The sequence below is a fragment of the Dipodomys ordii genome, unplaced genomic scaffold, assembly GCF_000151885.1.
Source record: "Dipodomys ordii isolate 6190 unplaced genomic scaffold, Dord_2.0 Scaffold72, whole genome shotgun sequence".
NCBI classification, from domain to species: domain Eukaryota; kingdom Metazoa; phylum Chordata; class Mammalia; order Rodentia; family Heteromyidae; genus Dipodomys; species Dipodomys ordii.
Window position 1 is genome coordinate 5,464,753 of NW_012267288.1, and position 16,234 is coordinate 5,480,986.

A 16,234-nucleotide genomic window follows, 5' to 3' on the forward strand; every position below is an offset into this window, starting at 1 on the left:
TATGAGATATTTGAAGAAGACACAGTAATGGTATTATTACAGTATAATATAGCAAATAGTTTGATGGATTGGTCATGATGCATTACCTCAAAGGACTAAAATTAGGGTGGCTGGCATTAGAGTTGTATGTATACAGATGCTCAAAAGTGTGTCAAGGCCCAGTTTTTTTTTTTTTCTGTATGTCTCCCAGACCCAGTTTCTCTATATACTGCATTCTCTGGCTCCATCAGGAGGCAAGATGTCTTCTATAGGGCAAGTTATGTCTCCCTTACAGTTGATAATGATGTGCGTATAAAATTCTAAAAGTACAGATTTCCCTCCATTATTGTGAAGCAGATTATGTCATTTTCCCCTGGTTTTTATGCTGCCTTGTGAAAAGTTTGTTAACATACAAAATTGTATTCCTTTGAAAGTAATCCATATCTTCTTTTTCAAGTATATATTTTCATTTTTGTTGGCTACTCAGTTTCTATGTTATATCTAGATTTGGGTTTCTCTTTTTTTAATCTTCCTTTTGATAATTGTGTTATGAATTTTGAGTTGTATCTTTTTGTTCTAGAAATTTCTGAGCAACTATCTGATTGAATATTGATTCTCTAGCATATTATACCTACACCTGCTTTTTTCTCTTTTTATGAATTGTTATATATATGCTTTTTATCCTATTTTTATGTTTATTAAGTTCTTTCATATTTTCATGATTTTGTTTGCTGCATGCTGGGTAATCTGTTTTCTATTTCATTTTTTAACTGTGTCTAATCTTCTGTTTGAGGATTTAAAAAAACACTAATATTTTCTAATTCTTTGGAGTCCTTTTTAGTCCTTTTTTCAAATCTGATTAGCCTGTTTTTGATTTTGCATTTTGTTTCTTAATATTTAAACTATTTATTCAGTACTACTAATTGTACTTCTTGGTAGTTCTCCAAATTTTTATTTCTGCTCACTTTTGCTCATGATTTGCTTCCTCCTTTGCTTTATAATTTGAGCTATAACAGATGGCAGAGAATGAGTGTGGCTCATTTTTGGCAGGACTTTATCAGCAGGAATTCTTTGGGCATAGGAAAAGGCTGTATTTCTGAAGCATGGATTTATGTTTCTTCTGCCATCAATTTTAAGCACTTTAGCAATTTACAACACCATTGCACTGATTATTAGCTCGAGGTTTTCTAGAGTCTGTGGGAATGTCCAGTTAACCTGTAAACCATCTTGCAGCTAAGCTCATTGATTTTCCCAGAAGAAACTGTCCCTGTTTTCTAGATCCAGAGTCATGAGAGGCAATCTTGTTTGAAGTCTTTCCTTTGTAGTTTTTTCTTCCTTCTTGATTTTAAGTGAGGGCAGTATGCTTCATGAGCCTGAGCGTGGGCCACAGTCCCAACCAATTAGCCCAGAGTCAACATCTTATTCCTCATTACGTTTTCTCTTCCAAGCTAAACCCTTTTGGTAACCCATATCATCTCCATTATCTTGATTCATTTGCTACTCCTTGTACATTTTGTAGTGAGCCAAGCCATAATCTTAAAAGCTGTTTGCAAAATTTTTTCCTGCCTTTCTTAATCTTTTTTTTTTAAATATGGGGAAAGATTATTTTCAAGATATAAAGTTATTGCCCAAAACAGTTGCCAACTTTTCTGATCAGCACAGGAGTTTTGACCTGCTCCGTTTCCCACCTGGGCCGGTTCACCCCTCCTTAGGCAACCTGGTGTTCCCCTGCTCCCGGGAGGTCACCTTATTGATGCCGAACTTAGTGCGGACACCCGATCGGCATAGCGCACTGCAGCCCAGAACTCCTGGACTCAAGCCATCCTCCGGGCTCAGCCTTCCGAGTAGCTGGGATTACAGACGCATGCCACCGCGCCCGGCAGTTGCCAACTTTTCTAAGTATGAAGTAATCATACAGTTCTGCATCGCTTTAACGAGGCAAACAACAAGAATATTTTCTTTTAAGGACAATGGTAGAAAGTAAAATAAGTTGAAATGTTAAAAAATGGAAAAGGTAGGTGAGAATCATATTGAGGACTAACTGACTTTTACATACTGTAAGAAAGTGCAAATAATGTCTTGAACTCCAAAGGAGGCAGCATCAGCTAGGCATTCTCCTGGAGGAAGATATATGGTCAATTTCTTGTGTATTTTTCTTCTAGCTCTGTTTCTGTACCCATTTGTACGTGATACATTCTTAATCAAATTATCAGCTTCTTACTGTAGTAGTTACATTGACTATCTTTGTTTCTATACTCATTTATTCCCTAATACTTAGAATTTCAGCTTCCTTTTTTGTGACTAGTCTATCCAACATCTTTTTTTTTAATTTAATTTAATTTTAGTGTAAAGGTGAGGTATAGAGGGGTTTATTCAATATCTTTTGTGGCTTCCTGATTTACAAACAAAATGTATTTTTGGTCTGTTGTGTGGTCAAGCATTTGTCTGACTTTTGTTCCAGGTTCTGGGGAAGGAAGAATCAAAATACTGATTTTACTAGATAACAGGAGGATCTTTGCTGTTCTTCATTTCCTTGGATCATGTCTGAGCTCATCCTAGTGGGATGACATGATTTGGGATGCAAGCAAAGGAAAGATGGATGATGAGATTAGAGGGTTGAGACTTTAAGCTATCCTCACATATAAGGGAAAAAAGTGGCTGAAGATTAAGTTGAATCATATGACTCATGTCATTAGTGAATCATTTGTGTGCAATGAAACTCTAATGAACTGTGTCTTCTAAAGCTTAGGACAACTTCCTAGTTAGTAAATACATTGATATAATGGGAGTGGTGTACCCAGAGTTCTTGGATAGAGGACAGGAAGACTTTATATTGCAGACTCTCTGAGACCATACCTTACATGTCTCTTTGTGGTTTGATTTATGTCCTGTGTTGTAAATCTGGAGTTGTTAGCTTATCACTTTGAGTTTTATGTGTTGGAGTAGGAGTCATAGGAACCTCCTGGATTTATAGTTAGTTGGTCAGAAATGTGGGTGGCTTGAGAACCTCACTTGGAGCTGTTTTCTGAAGTAAGAGTAGACTTTCTCTGGACTGTGCCCTTTAACTTGGGGGTCTATTATTATCAGAATTGAATTATTTCATAGTTTTGCAGTTGGAGTTGAAACACAATGCAGACTGTGTTAATCATGACAGTGTTAACCACCTCCTTCTTCCTGGAATTTTCTCCCTACCTTGGTTTCTGTTTTCTGTAATTATGCTTTTTTCATTCCCTTTTGCAGTTTTTTTAAGATATCTCTTTTTATTCTTTTTGTTGTTGTTGGTTGTGGGACTTGAACTCTAGGCTTGGGCGCTGTCCCTGTGCTCTTCACCTCAGGCGAGGTCTCTACCACTTGAGCCACAGCACTGCTTCCGGTTTCCTACTGGTTTATTGGGGATAAGAGTCTCTCGGACTTTCCTGCCTGGGTTTGAACCACGATCCTAAGATCTCAGCCTCCTGAGTAGCTAGGATTACAGGCATGAACCACCCTCGCCCAGCTCCTTCTTTTTTTTATGTGATTCTCTTAATTTGCTATTGTTGTTGCTAAACCACGGCCTTGGAGAAATCTGAATCATGACTATATTGTTTTAAATTTTTTCTTTATAAACGTACAGTAAAGTTCACATTTCAGGCAATTATACATGCACAGATCCTTGTTATCACCCCCAGGATGTGGTAGGAGCACCACAGAGGCTTCTCTCCTCTGCCTTTTATATTCCAGACCTCCCATGATCCTTGGAAGCCAATCATACATTCTTCATTACTATAGTTTTGCTCCCCTGTCCTTTCCACCCCAGAATAGTATTTGTAAAAGAAATGTAATTCTTTAAGACTACCCTTTCTCTTTTCATAATATATTTGCTTGCACATTTTATCTCCCACTAATCGGAGGGTATCTCCTCAATCTCTTATGCTGAGCACTTTTTCCTGAATATCAGAACTTTCATGCTCAACTTCCAGATGGACAGAGTCACTTTAATGTGCCTTTAGTGTCTTCTAGCATCAGGTGGTCTTTGGCCAAATTTTCTAATCTTGTCTGTTTGTCTTGACTTAAATATTGTGCTTTTGGCAATAATGGAATGCACAGATTCCATTTCTCCAATCTCCTTCCTACAGAGAATAAAATGATAAGATTTCGATATTAGAAAGGCTGGGAAGGATGATTCTTTCTGGTTTGGTAGATGGATTAGGGGATGAGTTTGAAAGAAATGAAAATTGGTTTGGAAAGTGTAGCAATGGTTCTGATGAGAGATAATGATGACTATCTGAGTTACTGAAATTAAGAAGATGGTAGAGAATGTTCAGGGAACATTTCTTCCCTTTTCCTGATGGTAACAGGCCTCATTTCTTTTCCTGAAATGCCTATGCTTTGTTTTCCTCTGTATCCCTCCAAGGTTCTGAGAATGAAGCTTCTATTCTGACTTGCTTGCCACAATTGTGTGTATGTACCATTGGCAATAATATTTCCATGGCTTATTCTGCACTAAATCATGAGTACATCCTATTGCTCATGTCATAGAAGAAGCTTCCCTCCGTTTTTATTTTGAATTGGGGTTAAGATACCAGTATTTAAGATAACAGGGATCTTGTGTTAAACAATTCAGGCTTCAGACATTAGTTTTTTTTTTTTTTTGGTATTATGCTGGTGTGGAACAGATTTCTCAACTTCAACAACATTTTACATAAGAGATTCTTTGTTATATATGTGTGGGGTCAAGGGTCCTATGTACTGTAGTGGGTCCAGCAGCATTCCTACTGGCTTCTTCCTCTCCAGATTGAGAATCACTAATGTGGCAGAGTAATAAAATAGGAAAAATCATAATTGGTCACAATTATGAATACCTTTTATCTTTATTCTTCAATGAATAGTTGACCTTATGATTTAATGAGCAACTGAGTATAACATGAGTTTACACGTGGCTGTGGCTATTTTGTTTGTTGAACAGGCTAAACAAAATTTTTAAGTATCGGACTACTTAACAGAATACTCAAAACCAAAGGTTTATATAGAACTTATTTCTTATATAGAACAAAATATATATCATCATAAAAGACTTTTAACTAGTTTTTGGTTAGAATATATGAGTCATTTACATTGTTTCTCTTGAGATACAATTATATTTATATAGCAAGAAACATGTTGCAGGAACATATCTGTGTAATCTCTGGATTCTGCAAGATGAATATATGTAGCAATCATTAACAGCACTGTGGAAATCCTATTGAAGTTCATTTGTATGCATGAGGAAGAGTATACTTTACAGCTTAGTTTTGCAAGTTAATACCATGTATTCTGGGCACGGATGGCAAATTACTTGGCAGATTTTTGCCTCTGCATTTGGAAATTTGACTTTACATAGAATTACCTATGGCTAATCAGTTGATTTTGATAAATTTTTTACATGTGTAAAAAAGTACAGGTGACTTATTCCACTACATTACGGGAGAAACCTTGGTATTGAGTTAAATCCAGGGGTTAAGAATCAGTTTTGTGATAAATCAGAAAGTTTTGGCAACTATATTTCATGGGAAATGTTAGATTTACTTTTCTAAGTTAAAATGCCCACAAGTGCTTACTTTCAGATCTATCTCCTGGACTACCAAGAAACGAAAACCTCTATTCCTTTTCTTTTTCTACCCACTTTTGGTGGTGTTTTGTATAGAGATAAAATCATCTAAACCAAACTTTCTAAAACACCTCTATTTTTGTGTTAGATAAATTTTCTACTCAACTGATTAGTTTACAAAGGAGATGGGATATTTTACATTTTTATATTTCACAGTTTAAAAAAATTTTTATTGTGAAAATACTGTTCAGAGGGTTACAATCAATTATATGGGCAATGTAATGAGTACATTTCTTATCAAGCATTGTTGCCTCCTCCTTTGTTTCCCTTTTCCATCCCTTCCCATCTCCCTCCCCCCCCCCCCACCAAAGTTGTAAAGTTCATTTTTCTACATAAGGACTTGTACATCTCATTGTTACAATGGGTCCACCTGTATCCCTATTTAAAGGATTTGTTTTTTTCCCTTCCCCTCCACAAATTATACCAACATCAAATATAGTGAAAACAGGGGTTATACTGTGGGGGAGGGACATACAAAGCAACAAAGAAATAATCTTATAAATACATTAGAAACAATCTCAAGAAAGAAAAAAAACATTTGAATAATTACTTTGGGGTTCATTTCACCTAACATCAACTTATCTGACCTTTTCTGCTTGTCTCAGACATATACTAGATATTGCAAATAAGGGACCTATGTTTCTTTGGGCTTGGCTTACTTCACTTAATATAATTTTTTCCACGTCTTTCCATTTCCTAACAAATGGGGCAATGTCATTCTTTCTGATGGAGGCTATTTCACATTTTTATACTTCCAAAATCTCTTAATTAGCAATGATTAACTTTGAAAAAAGTATTCTATAAATACTTATTAAGTAGTGTTTCAATGATGGCAAGTTGGCTGACTAGAATTGTAATTATATGGTTGGAAGATTTCTGTTGTACATTGTCATAATTAGCTAGAATATAAATGCTTGAGGAGGATTGCATGTTTGTACCTGCTGTATCCATGGGATAAGTATTGTTCAATTTAGCTTTTAAAAAATTTAAAAAAGTAGAAGTGTGGTTCATTATTGTGTTTTATGATATGTATCTGTGATAATTTCTTGCATTGACATGTATAAATACCTTGATAGATGAGCTTCTGAGGCAAGTAAACACTATAATGCTGAGCTGTTAAACTTCCATCTGAAGCTTAATTAGGCTAATACCAGAGAGACACTGGTCCTGGATAAGTTATGAATGATGCTTTATATAATAAAGTCCCTAGATAGCTAATATTTTGTGTGTCAGTGGTGTTGTCCGCACTTGTATTTTAATTTTGCTGCTTTCGTTTTCAGAACACATTGTAACACTGAGAACTCTTGGTGTATTTGTTTCTGAACAGGGGACCTACCATATTAGTGTTAGCATCTTCCTCCTATGTTCACACCCGATGCCTAGGGGAGTGACAGTGAGAAGGGTCAGCAGATGTGTTTACTTGTCATCTCACTTCATGGTCAGTTTATTAGTCACATCTCTAAGGCTGCTGTCAGCTTGTGACTGCAGCTCCTTTGCATTGCACAGCTTTTCCTGCTGGCTTGGAGGCTTCCAGAGATAAGAACCTAATTGCTTCAATCTACCAAACCTGCCATAATGTTATCTCAAATGTGGATAGATTCAGATTCTGAGAAATTAATTTTCAGTAGGAGAGTCAGAAAATGTATTTTAGAAATCGTGTGTGTGTGTGTGTGTTGACTGGTTCTGGAAGTTGAAGTCAGGGCTTTGGTGCTGTCCCTGAGCTTTTTTGTTCAAGGCTAACACTCTACCATTTGAGCCATTGTTACACTTCAGCTTTTTTGGTGGTTAATTGGAGAATAAGAGTCTCATGGGACTTTTCTGCTTGGTTTTGAACCTCAATCCACAGATCTCTGCCTCTAGAATTATGTGTGGCAGTAACCAGTGCCTGATTAGAAAACTGGCTTTTTTTACATACAGAAACATGTGGAAAACTTTGTATACTTGTGTCTACTGTTTGAGCCAAGTCACAGAACATTAATACTAATGTTGAGATTTTTCTCCTCCCAAATCTTACATAGTCTTCTTCAAATGGATCAACATTACCTGAACATGACTGTTTTCAGATCTTTCTCTTTAGCTGTGTCCCTAAAGAATACATGCAGACACTTTGTATGATTTATGTTTTGCATATATTTTGGTCTTTTGTTGCACATTGTATTTAGGAAAATTATATCAAGTAAATCTGTGCTTCAGTGCTTTATTCACAATCACATCTGTAATCTCACAATTCATTCATTTTATAAATGACATTTGTTTTCCCAGTGTTTGCTAATGCAGATGGTGCTAGTAGTGAGCATTGTTATACATGTGTTCTGCGGCCCATGTGCAAGGATTGCTCTGAAGCAATGATATATGCAGGTTATCAGCTTTACCAGATAATATTAGAATTCTTCCAAAATTGGTATCACATTGTAATCTCATTGGTAATGCAGAACAGGAATTTGAGCTGTTGTGTCCCCACCATAACTTGGTCGTATTGTTTAATTTTTCCCAGTGTAGTTAATAGTAAATACTTACTTCAGTTTAACTTAATTAAATTTGTCATATAACCATAGACCTTTATGGCCTCATTAAAATGTCCTTTTAAGTCTTTTGTCTTTAAGAATACTAATATAGGAATTATATATTATATTATATTTAGTTATTTATTTATTGTTGGTCATGGGGGCTTGAACTCTGGGCCTGGGCTCTGTCCCTTAGCTCTTTAGCTCAAGTCTAGTGCTCTACCACTTGAGTCACAGCACCACTTTCAGTTTTGTGAGTGCTTTATTGGAGATAAGAGCCTAATGGAGTTTCCTGACCAGGCTGGCTTTGAACTGCAATCCTCAGATCTCAGCTTCCTGAGTAGCTAGGATTACAGGTGTGAGCCACTGGAGCCTGGCAGAATTATATAGTTTAAACTGTGGTAGTTAGCTAGTGGTATGCTGTGTTATATAAAGTCTTTTGTGGTGAAATACATTTTTAATTTTGATAAAATTATTAATGTCTTCCTTTATAATAGCCTTTTGTTTGAGATTCCTTTTGTTATCTGTAGATAATGAAGGTATTCATTTTCCTCTAAAATATTAGATAAGAAAATAAAATTAAAAGACTAAGTCTCTTTGGAACAGAAAGCAGGTTTTGATTTTTCCTTTCTCTACAAGGTAGCTCACTATCCCAGTACTGTTTATGGAATTATCTCTTCTGTGACCTCAGTTATATATTGAGGTTCTATGTCTCCATCTACTTTTTTTTTCAGGACTCCCTTGTCAGTCTGTTTTCCTCTCCCGCCTTCCTTATGGTAGCTTTTGTATCATTTTCTGTAAGTGCTAGATTTTTCTTACTTCCACTTCTTAATTTTACATTTGTATTTGTTTTCATTCATGGGAATTCATAATTTTGTAGGGATTATATATTCTAAAACAATAGAGAATTGTTAACATTCTTTGAGATGTAGTCTGTTCAATGACTGTTTCACCTACCCAGCATTTGAGAACAACTTAATTCAGAATGCTGGAGGCTGCCACTTTTTATGTGGAACTCTGGGATTACTGCTTTTAATATTTTTCATTAATGTATCTTGTATTGTTTTCTTGCTTGTTAGACCTATGCAAAATTGTATCTTCACCAAAATTGTATCTTGGTTTTTGAGTCCTTAGACCAGAAATGTTTATTCAAAAAAGGTTTATAGTTAGGAAGAGATTCTTCACTAGAAAAATTATCTAGGTGGAGAGAGAACGTTGCTCTACATTATTTCTTTCATTGTTCCACAAAAGGATGTCTTTATATAATTCTTTTAAAGAAATATGAAACTAGATATTTTATGTGATGAGAATTTATTAGGAAATATTTACAATTGGAACAGAGGTTAAAATGACCATTTAAGGCAATTTTATGTGCCCGTGACTTTAACAATTCGCATCTTCTAGTCATCTATCCAGCTATAAATCTAATGAATTAGTTCAATGATAAAGTTAGAATTTCTATGCTTCATGATCCAGTCGCCTCTCAAGGTCTACCTCTGAATACTATTGCATTGAGGACCAAAGCTTTGGCATATGAGTTGTGGGGGGGGGTGGCATTTCATATCTAAACTAAAACTTTATGGAGAGGCTTGATACTAGCTCTAGACAGATTGTGTTCAAAAGGAGACTGGTTTCATGGTGGTTCAGGGAACAGCAAGCTTGCATGGTAATGGCAGTAATTCAATGGAGGAATAGAAACTGAGGCAGGATACAAAGGCTATTGCTGTGGCGAAGAACTTGAAGGAAACAGGTCAGTACATAAATGAAGGTGTTAGCTCTTATAGGGGAGGTGTAACATGTTTTTTGACTTCCAGAGAATAAGTTTTAGACATTTTTGGTCTTGAATTTAGTTCTATTTTATTTGAATTGATGCTATCATAAATGGAATTTGATCATAAATGGAGTTTTATTTTTTTGGATCATTTGTAGTACATGGAAATTGTTGATTTTTGAATCGAGCTTTTTCTCTGCATCATTTCTGGATTTGTTGATTCATTTTTAAGAGTTCTTCAATGAATTTGTAAGTGATCTCTATGTACAAGATGGTACCATGAGCAAAGAAAAATTTTTGTTTTTTTGGGTCTGGTTGTGGGGCCTGACTCTGGGCCTGGGCACTGTCCCTCAGCTCTTCAGCTCAAGGCTACCACTCTACAACTTGAGCCACAGCACCACTTCCGGCTTTTTTCTTTTTTGCTTATGTGGTGCTGAGGAATCGAACCCAGGGCCTCATGCATGCAAGGCAAGCGCTCTACCACTGAGCCACCTTCCCAGCCCTAGCAAAGAAAATTTTGCTTCTTTTGGATCACTTCCATTACATTTTCTTAACTAGTGATTCTGGCTACAAGTGCTGTTATAGTGTTTAATGAAAGCAGTGACAATGAATCTTCCTTGCCTTTTTTTTTTGTCACTGAAACAATATTTATTATTTCAATATTAAGTATGATTTTTAGCTATGGGATTTTCCATAGATGCTCTTTATCAGATTGAATTTTCTTCTGTTTCTAATTTACATTCTTTTTCAAGAAGGGTTATGGGATTTTGTGAAGTATTTTATGCAGCTATTAAGAAGTTCACATGTTTTGGCCTTTATTTTATTAATATGGTATATTAAATTGATTTTTGGTATGTTGAATCAATCTGGCATTCTTGGATTAAATCCTTTTGGGTCATGGTATATAATGCTGAATTTGTTGTTGAATTTCATTTGCAAATATAATCAGCCCTCCATATCCTAAGGTTCCACATTATAGATTCATCCAACTATGGATAGAAAATGTTTTGTATGAACCACATCCATGCTGAACATGTAGAGTCTTTCTTTTGTCATTCTCTAAACAATTTGGTATCATAGCCACGAATGTAGCATATTACATTGTGCTAGGTATAAGTAGTCTATAGATGATTTAATGTATACTAGAGTATGTGTGTAGCCATGAGCAACTTTACATTAGGGACTTGAACACCAAAGGATTTTGGTATGCACAGGCAGTACTAGAACCAATCTGGTGAGGATATAGAATGATGATTGTATTTTAAGTATTTGACCCTATGTATATGGAAAGGATGTCTGTCTGTGGTTGTCTTGACTTATGATATCTATGTTTGGTTTTGGTCTAGGATAATCCTGGTAATACAAAAGGGAGTTTGGGGACATTCTCTTTTTCTTGCTTCCTTTTTATTCCCTTTTGGAAAAACCTGGTGAAGAGTTAGTATTTCTCTTCAAAATTTTGACATAATTAACCACTGAAGCTATTGAAGGTCTTGACGTCTCATCCTGGGAAATTTAAGTTGCTAATTTTGCTTTTTCCTTTTTGAGTCAAGTGTTGTCATTTGTATATAACAATTTATCTTATTCACTCTCTGGATTGTTAAACTTGTTATTAATTTTTTTTTACTTCTACAATTTCTACAATAAAATCACTTTTCATTCCTGTTTTCACAAATTTTGATCCTTTCTTTGGTTGCTAGGTGAACATTTCTTCCAAAAATTCATGATTTCAGTTATATTTCTTCTTCGTTTTTGTTGACATATAAAAGGAGGTATTTTGTCTAGCGGATCATATTTCAAAGCCAGGTAGGGCTGAAGAGTCTATGAAACGCCATCTCAAAACTAACTAGCAAAAAGTTAGATTGGAAGCATGGCTCCAGAAGTTGAGTGCCAAAAAAGCAAGCAAGCTAAACAAAATTTGAGGACCTAAGTTCAAATCCCAAGAATGAAAAAAAAAAGTACTTTAGAATTTTGTTGCAGTTCCAGGCACTGACTCTTACATCTTATCTTTCTAAGGGTTTTTTTTTTCTTACTTATTTGTGACTTGGATGACCCATTTTAGTAAGTCTCTTCTGTGAATAGTCTGTGTAAAAGACACAGAAAAGCTTCTGATGTCACTACTAACCCCTTTCAGTAGAGGATAGAGGTAAGATAAAAAGTAAACACATGTAATCATGATCACCATAGATGCTAGACTTGGATATGATTAGAGGCATTGGAAAGACAGTGGTGTTAGCAGGGTTTTCTTGGCTGTCTTGATCCCTGATCAGTCATGCACTGTCTGACTCTAGCCACTAAATGCTATCTATTGCCTGCTCATTGCTCAACTTTATTTTCATAATGCCCGAAGCATCCCTGTTTTATAATCTAATACAATCAAACTATCCTCTTTGTAGGGGTAGTTTTAAGGCCAATATTTGATATTTGTTCTGATTCTAGGATGGCTCTTGTCGTCCTTTGTTCCTTGGTAAACTAACTGGCCTAAAGTTTAGTATTTGGCTCTCATGTAGATTCTAGTCTCCTCTAGTCTCAATTTTTAAATTGAGATTTCCCTGTACGCTGATACAAATAAACTGAGTTTTCTTGGTGGACTTTATAGATTTTTAGTTTCTTCCTCTACCCTATGGGCAATCTCTTCTGCTCTTGAACTAGGAGTATGGTGTTTTATTTCTTTTGGCATGACATCTTTACTTCATGATGACAGAGATGCCTGATAGCAATAGGAGAGTCTTTTTTTTTTTTTTTTTTGGTGTGCCCTCCTTGAAATCAGTGGTGATGTCCCTAAGCTTTTTTGCTCAAAGCTAGCATTCTACCACTTGAGCCACAGCTCCACTTCAGGCTTTTTTTTTGGTAGTTAATTGAAGATAAGAGTACCAAGGACTTTCCTACCCTGGCTTGGCTTCAAACAATCCTCAGATCTGATTCCTGAGTAGCTAGGATTACAGTTGTGAGGCACCAGTGCTTGGCTGAGTCTGGCATCTTCTTGCTTCTCCATTCTGGGCATAGAAATCCTAAAGCATATGTGAGATTGGGGAAACTCTTGGCTGTATGTTTATTGTTTTGTTTTAGTTCTATCTACCCTATTAGATTCTGTCACACAAAACTGGAGTTGGGATGGGTTAAAGAAGAAAGAAGTCATGGCTCAAGTGCCATGTTTCTTTTAAACCAAAGTTTAGGAATATATGTTTTTTTCACTTACTGAATTCTCTGGGAAAATTCTTATGATTTAGGATGGTTTTTAAAATTCTATTCAGTAGTTGTTTGAGTGGAGAAAAAGTCCACAAAGCTTCTTTACATGGACATATTAGATGTTTTATGTGTTGTTTCACTTTTTTCCACTTTGAAGCCTGACATAGAATAATTATCTGTAAGTAGTTTCCCTTACACAGCAGTACATGATCCTTGTTGCACATGTGTTCACTTCCATTCTTACCTCTAACCCCCATAATAGGGGCTAAGTTTGACTAGTTATGCTTGCATCTCTCTACTTTTCACCTACTTGGACACTATGTCATATCTCACTCCCAGCTGTCCTGTTTTTGCATTCATGCCTAGGTTCCAAATTTCTACTTGATGGCCTGGAAATGGTGATACAATTTGTAAACTGTCTGCTTGGCTCACATCACAGCTTTGATTTCCAGCCAATTTCTCTTGGCTTTTGTAAATAACCATGTGGACTGTCTATCTTGTTTAGATGTTGGTCTCTTCAAAAGCACACTTGTTCCATTTGTGCTTTGCCTTCACGTGCTGTGGTGTTCATGCGGTAATCCTGGGAAGTCAATGATATTTTTGAGTCAGTATAAGAAGGCCTGGTTAACTGCTCACCTCAAAATATTCTTGAAAGGTGGCTCTCTGGTCATTATAGTCAAGGTTTTATTATAATAAACCCCTATCAAAAATAAAGGGAAAAGTTGTCAGACACAATCTTTAAAGTGTTAAGGTTTAGATGTCTTCCTATAGTAAAGTTTATATGCAACTTCTAATGAGACAGAACTTCCATCGAAGTAAGGAAGATCAGTGGGAATGTTGCCTAAGGAAACATTTCATGGAGGTCAAGTTTGAAAGGAACTGCTTTTCAAAGGAATTAGAATAAGACATAAATTCATTGTTATTTGGCTTGTTTAGTCTCAATTTAGGGAACTTGGGGAGTTGGTCTGTTTCTTTAGTATTCTAATGTGTAAATTAAATGTTCTGAAGGCTCCCTAATATGTAAACATTCATCTGCAACACTTTAATTATTTCACAATAGTCTTTCTCTTTTTTCCCTCCCCTCTGGAGGGAATACTCAATTGTATCTTAGCATCCCTTTATAATATTTGACCTCAGCGACTTAGGATGAAAAGGATTTTGAACTTATGATGAAAAGAATAATTTCCCCCTTGTAGCACATGGGATGACACTATTATGAAATGAAGTTAAGTTTGACATGTGATGATAATTTGACTTTGGGAATTGAAGCAACATTTTCTCAGATTCCTTCTTGAGATGGTTTGTTGAGGGTAGACCTCAGATCTGTTTTTTAAAGTGAGATATAGAATTTAGAGTTTTACTTCAAAATGCACTGTAACTGAACTCAACATTCCATTTGCCCCCTCCCTTTTTTTTACTTGTTCTTTAGGCAGCAGGAGCAATCAGACCCCTTGTATCTACAGTTATCAGTCCCTCTGCCGATGGCTGCTTAGAGATCTCCCTGGAACGTGCCAGACACAGAGCCAGTGAAATGCCACAGGCTTTTCTATTCGACGTGATCTACGAAGCATATCGGCAGGTAAGAATCCTGGATTACTGAAATGGCTGCTATTATATTGTGGCTTCCTCAAACCATGAGCACACTTGGGGGAATTTCTAGAAAAACTCATGTGACTCAACATATACTGCCTTGCCTTTTACTTTAGGCTGAGATTGATTCCAGGGAGCAGTAAGGAGATGCAGCTGTATCCTCAGAGAGACAAGCAGAGTCTGAAGGCATCCATTTGTTCTCTCTCCCTTGACAGGTTACACAAAGCACACCTCCCCCACTTGCAGTGAAAATAAAGGCACATATGTGCAGTTTTTATGAACAAGGAAGCCTATTAGAAACTAAGCATGTAAGTTGTTTACTGGTATTGGTCATATAAATATCTTCAGGCAAGCATCGTTCAGCATAAACATTGTTGTTCATGTAAACAGTCTAGACACAGCTAACTATCCCTATCAGATAACCACTAAACACTGGCCCAGGCCCTAAGCTTTTACAAACACGCCTTTTTAGGACAATACTCTTGGGTCTGTCGATAGTAAATTTTTTTGTGTCGCTTAGACATCTTAATTGACATTTTAGTTTACAGTAAGAAACTAAGAATTGTGAAAAAAAATGTTGCTACTGGAATGTCTTTTTGTATTGTTTTGTTTGGAAACACTTTTGAAATGATTTTTTTTTACTACCATTGGTTTACATATTTGAATAGGCAATTACTGACTGCCACGTATTGGGCTTGTTAGAAACTTCTTAATGAAATAAGTTAAAACAATGACTACAGGGATTGTCTGATATTAGACTTCTAGTAGTTTGTTATAAATGGAACTTTTGTATTGCAAGATGATGGTAATATTAGCATTTATACTATAAGAATATAGTAGATATAATTAGGTAGTAGTTCACATGTGTTATGATAATAATCTCAATTCTACTACTTACTGTTTTAAAATGAGATTGCTTAAACAGGAATTCATTGAATAAGAAGAAAGTGGTTTGCATTTTCTTAAAATAATCTGGAATACTTTTAGAGTTTTGTTATTAACAGTTTACAGATTATGTTAAGTTTTGAGTTCCTATGTTTTATGAATAAATTTTGCTGAGCTGCATATATAGACATCTGTGTTTGTCCTTGTGGCTAAATCTTGTCCTGGTTTTTCCCTGTACCTCTTTCTCTCCTTCTTGGTTACCACGGTGTAAGACTATGTGGTCTGCCACAGTGGACGAAACCTTTGAAACTCTCAGCCAAATATCTCCTTCCTCCACATTGTCTGTGTAAAATATTGTGTCACAGCAATGGAAAGTCTGATTAATACCTACATTATATTAATAATTGGTACAACTTGGATAGTGGAGAATATAATTGAAATTTTTGTATGTGGAACATATTTAAAGATAAAACTGGGAGGATTTGCCCAGTTGATTGTATATGAGGTATCAAAGATCGTCTCAAAGATTTGTTCTGAAAAATCAGAATACAGTTGCCATTTTGGAGATGGAAAAGAAAGTAGTATGAGACTTCTAGACATATAATTTTGAGTCTTAAGGAGAAGTATAGCTGGCACTTAGAGGCTAGAGGCCTCTAAAAACACTGAGTTAAAAGCACTGAATCTTCACTTGGA

The 16,234-nt window shown here is 35.9% G+C and overlaps 1 protein-coding gene across 2 annotated transcripts in view; it reads left to right on the top strand.

Annotated features, from left to right (window-relative positions):
* Positions 1-16,234, top strand: part of Ispd (isoprenoid synthase domain containing) — a 216,490-nt gene that overhangs the window by 8,385 nt on the left and 191,871 nt on the right. For both annotated transcript variants that reach the window (XM_013024008.1, XM_013024009.1), the window contains exon 3: positions 14,496-14,645. In XM_013024008.1, coding sequence (XP_012879462.1) covers positions 14,496-14,645 — 150 coding nt within the window. The remainder of the gene's footprint in view (positions 1-14,495; positions 14,646-16,234) is intronic.